The 5,267-nt window shown below is 40.4% G+C and overlaps 1 protein-coding gene across 1 annotated transcript in view; it reads right to left on the bottom strand.

The window, feature by feature from the left end:
• Positions 1-5,267, bottom strand: part of LOC101857414 (carbohydrate sulfotransferase 11) — a gene marked incomplete in the record, with an annotated part of 11,402 nt that overhangs the window by 4,878 nt on the left and 1,257 nt on the right. The window contains 1 exon segment of the mRNA XM_035970235.1: positions 2,225-2,356. Within this exon segment, the coding sequence (XP_035826128.1) occupies positions 2,225-2,356 (132 nt within the window).

Genomic DNA, 5,267 nt, shown 5'->3' with positions numbered 1-5,267 from the left:
AGAGAGTGAGAGAGACAGAGAGAGAGAGGTGGTGGTGGAAGAAGACTGCATATAATATTCTTTTGAAAATTGTACCTAAATCATGAATCTCAACATCTTGTATCTTTGAATTTGAATTTCGACACAATGTTTCTGCAGAACCTAGGGCTGATACCACAGTTTAATAAACTGAAATTTTAAAAAATCCCCCCCCCCCGGGACCCAAAGTTTGGGCTTAGTAGGCCTACATCATTTGAACAGCTGGTCGAAGTTATGTGTGTATGTGTTTTGTGAGTATGTGTGTATGTATGTGTGTGTGTGTGTGTGTGTGTGTGTGTGTGTGTGTGTGTGTGTGCTTGTGTGTGTGTGTATGTGTGTGAGTAGTTGGGGATGTGTTTGTATGGGAGGGGGATTATAGCTTTAGAAAACTCAACATAGGCCTACCATGTTTTACCCCCTTTTTTCTGAAAACGCATTCATATTCACAACTTTACATTTTGAACACAGCTGTTCTTTTTTACAATGACAGGACATTATTACCCGCGAAGAATGAAACTCAAAGACAGCAGGTACAGAAAAAAACAAACCAAGGAGGCAGAAATCCATTTCTTCGAAAACAAAAAAAAACAACAAAACAAAATAGGAACAACAACAATAAAATTAAAAAAACAACAACAAACAAACAAACTTTCAGAATAGGTTTCATTTCATGTCGACCAAGAATTCAGTGAATCAAAGAGGCTCCGCACAACAGGACAACTAAAGTGCGAGGCATTGACGTCACACATGTTAGACAAGTGGGCCATCTGGCGCTCAACGTTCCATACTAGTAATGTGAACAATCTGGACCCCCACCCCCTTCTCCTCCTCCTTTCCTCCCCCATTTCCCCGACAAGTTCTGGTATAAACGCATATTTCGCGAATGACGTCACAGCTACCTCCATGTTGGCTCCACAGACAGAGGAGACCTCGGTTGTGGGTTGTAGGTCAAGTTGGTTCCGAATAAAGACCCCCACCTCTGGATAGGCCGTTGAAAAGAAACATTCAGTATTTCAAAATTGTCCAACATTTCACCCTCGAAGCTTTATCGGGAATATGAAATAATAAACAATTCACAAGTGAGAATGAAGCTTTTAATTTGCTCAAAATGTGGCAAACACTTCTCTGCCATAATTGGTCTCATTGGCCATAGCAGCAGGCATAAATCATATTAGATCTTGTCCTTTTTTCTGCCATTTCTCTTTACGAAAGATTCCCCTTGACAGATACATTGGTCATCAGCAGTCATTGACCGAAAAATGGCAGTCGAGATTGTCCAAGACAGTTACATTGGTCATCAGCAGTCATTGACCGAAAAATGGCAGTCGAGATTGTCCAAGACAGTCACCGATTGTCGGGGTCAAATCTGATTAATTTAGACAAGCAGATATATGATATATTCATACATGTTATACACATATATAAATAATATGGGGGAAATTGGAAGTGGTCTTAGTACAAGATACTGTCTTGGACAGGTCACCATAACGACAGGTTCGACTGCATTATCGATATATAATGCTCAGCAACAAAAGAAACGCAAGTCATAGATCGCCTCATTGTCCTACGATGTGTTGAAGAACCCAAAATATGCCTGAATATTCAGCATCGTAGAGAGCGTGGCCCACATTTATTAGATCTAAAACATTTTTATCAGAAATTTTCATTCAAGCTCATCTTCATAATCATCATCAAGAGCCAGATGTCTGAAAGAACTCGGCGCTCATGGTTCATCATTCATTCCTTTGCTCGGAAGCTCTCAAAAGAGCAACAAGGTCTATCCCCTTCATCCATCTGTTTAGGCTCCCCGTGTAGGTTGCTTGGGGTCCACCCTGGCCTCGATTGTTCTTAATTTTAATACAGCGAGAGGTAGATTTTCAAAATACTTGTGTCTATTCAAGAGTCCCAGGAACTTCATTTTTCTCTTCTTGATTGCTTTTTTTCAGAGAGTGGTCAACCTTCTTTATCTATATTTTTATCATAATAATAATAATAATAATAATGATAATAAAAACAATATCATTATTATGATGATGATGATGATGGTGATGATGATGATGATGATGATGATGATGATGATGATGATGATGATGATTATTATTATTATTATTATTGTTATTATTATTATTATGTTTATTATCATTGCGTCTCTTGCGTTTCTTTTGTTGTTGTATACTCAAGACGTAATCCTTATTATTATACATACCAGCTGTATTTGAGGGTTGTGTCCCCCGAATCTTGCCGAGCCCGGTATCCAGGCTAGAGAACAGGACGACGATCGGCACCACCACCCCCAGCGCCACCACCAGGATCAACAAGCGCGAGCCCAGTCGCATGGCTGAGGAGAGGGGGGGAAAAAGCACAATGTTAAAGATGTTGAACTCATTTTTGTTGTTGTAGTGGTTGTATGAACTTTGCTAACCTTCATCACTTCAAAGAATGCCGCTATGTTAACTTTGCGAACCTTCCAAACTTCAAAGAGAGCCGCATCTTTGACTTTGCGACACTTGGTGATGAGTCGAACACCTAGGATGTCGATTATCTTACTCGATTTCTATCGACTGCCATTTAAGAATGAGAACTAAGAAACACTCCCCAATCCGAGTGCTCGCAGTGTGCGTATACATGTATGATGTGTTGCTAGACGAGCTGCGTAGTTGCGAAGGGTTTAACGTCGCTGTAAACACATGGAGGTCATTGGGTGTGCTTGTTTTTGTATTTCTTGTATACTTTGGCTAGGGTACTCATCGTCGCCCCACACAACCAACGCGGTCTGCTCAATCACATGACGCAGCTCACTCCTCGAGGTCACTCGCACTCAACTCGAACACACGCTAACATGCAACACCAAAATAGGAGGTGCAGAAATTGGCTTGTCTGAAGTGGGTGGCTCAAGAGCGTTGGCCAATAGAATACGTTGATTTTTGTCTGACGAGGAGTAGAACACGAGAATCTTTACTGTGTAGTCGCCAGTGTAGTAAATTCCGATTAACTTCATTCGACGGCTGAGAGACTGAGAGACGCCATGGCTTCGGTACAACTCACCCAAACAACTAAAGGAAAGCCTGCCATACTGATTGACAACTATATGAATAGACTGATGAAAGAAAATTCAACGTCAAAGAAAGGAGATGCTCTGAAAAGAGCAGTAAAGCAAGAGTGACAACGACTTTGGATCTAATTGTAGTCCGTGCAGAATATACCGATTATGACCATGAAGGAAAGTCGACGCACACTCACTTGCTAAGACAGGCAAGCAAGGAGAAGGCAAAAAGTAATATCTCTGACAGAACACGGAAAATAATTCTCACAGAAGCGTCTCAAATGACTCATACAGATGAAATAACCCTTCCGGTCCGGATGTTAACAGCGCGCGAAGATCAATCTGGAAGCAGAGAAAATAAATGTACCCCAAACTACCTACCAGCCTTTTGGAATCTTTGGACGCAATGGCACAATTAACGTGGAAGGAAACAACATTGATCGAAGTCGACGAGGGGTCCAAAAATGGTTGGAATATTTGATACTATTACTAACGCCATTCGAAAGACAAAATTACTGCCAAAACCAGTTTTCATATGGAACATTTAAAAGCTGCCCGAAGTTTTTTCGGGAAATCTACTCGGTTCTTACCTTCATCAATGGAAGCTATGTCCCACTATCATTTTTTCTTCCCCCCAACCAAAAGGAGGCCACCTACTACAAGATGTTCCAACCGTTTAGCAAAGTATATACATGAAAGTGTGACAAGAACAACTATGGAAAACAAGACTCTACACCTCGACATTGAAAAGGCTGCTCGTAATAGCGCAAATCAGACAATGCCAGGGACAGAGATTAGAGGCTGTTTTTTCCACCTGAAACAATCTTGGAGGAGGAGCATACATGAGTTGGGACTATCCTGCCAGTATGAAGACCCAAAATCAGAAGTTTGAGAATTTCTCAAAAGCACATTTGAACATTTGACCTTCCACTTTTGAACATGGAGGAAGTAGCAGAAAGCTTCGCATTTGATGCTATTGAAAATTCTCCAGAAGGCGACGCAATCACGGTGTATCTGGATTATTTGGCAAGAACGTATATCACCAGTTCATCAAAGTAAAGTTCCCACCCTGTCTTTGGGCTGGCATTGACAGTGAGGAAAAGCGCACGACGAATGGCTGTGAAGCATTTCATAAACACATCAACAGTCTGTTCTATATAGTATGCTTCTCATCCATGTATTTTTGATTTGTTTGAAAAGCTGGTAGAAATCATGCTAGACAGCACTTTCAAGCTCCACTCAAATGAAAATCCAAGAAAACTGACTACACAAGAAAAGAGAAAGTAAACTCCAGTATTCAACAGGAAAAATCAGTCGACATCACTTCATCGAAGCCATGGGGAAATTGTCTATACTTGTTACAAATTTTAAAGCTCTTTTTTACTTTTTACTTAAAATTTGTATCAATAAAATGCGCTACACAACATTTTTAATGCAGCCCACAGTCAGTATTGAGACAGTCCCCAGCCTGTAATGCAGAGGGAAAATGTTATACAACGCCGGAGTAAGGTGGTAGCTTGGAAGACGCGGGCCCGGGGACCCACTGAAACTCCAAAAACATAAATTCAACCTCAATCGCCTCACAACACGGGCCTTGGTGGCGTGTTGAATACCTAGGATTATCTTACTCGATTAACTCACTCATCTCATTGAGATGGGCACTACAAAAGTGTTTCATTTCTGAGGGTTTGCAAGTGTCAATAAGCGGCGTCCATTGAAGAAATAAAGGTTCGCAATTGTCAACTAAGCGAAACTTGAGGTTCACAAATGTCAATCAACCGCTGTTGTTGCTGTTGTTGTTGTCGTTGTTGTTGTTGTTGCTGTTGTTGTTGTTGTTGCTGTTGTTGTTGTTGTTGTTGTTGCTGTTGTTGTTGTTGTTGTTGTTGTTTTTGTAGTTGTATTTGCTCTATCAAAATCGTTAGAAGTCCCTGTTTCGTTATCAAGATATTCAAAGTTGTGCATTCGAAAAAAAACTTGACATGTTGTGAAACTCAAAACTGTTGACGTTAAATTTTTTCAGAACCAGGTACTGAGCAGATGTAGTATGAGAAAAATTTCGGGAACATAAAAACCACGTATGTTATAGAGTTTAAAAGTTTGTTGAGGTGCATTTGTTGGTTCAAGTGACATTCCTCTTCTTAAGATAGTAAACGATTTAAAAGAATCAAACACTTCGTATTAACATAATGTTCTGCCAAAAATCTGA

Source organism: Aplysia californica, unplaced genomic scaffold (genome assembly GCF_000002075.1).
Source record: "Aplysia californica isolate F4 #8 unplaced genomic scaffold, AplCal3.0 scaffold00240, whole genome shotgun sequence".
NCBI lineage: Eukaryota > Metazoa > Mollusca > Gastropoda > Aplysiida > Aplysiidae > Aplysia > Aplysia californica.
The sequence above is the reverse complement of the archived record's forward strand: the minus strand, read 5'-3'. Positions and strand labels throughout refer to the sequence as shown.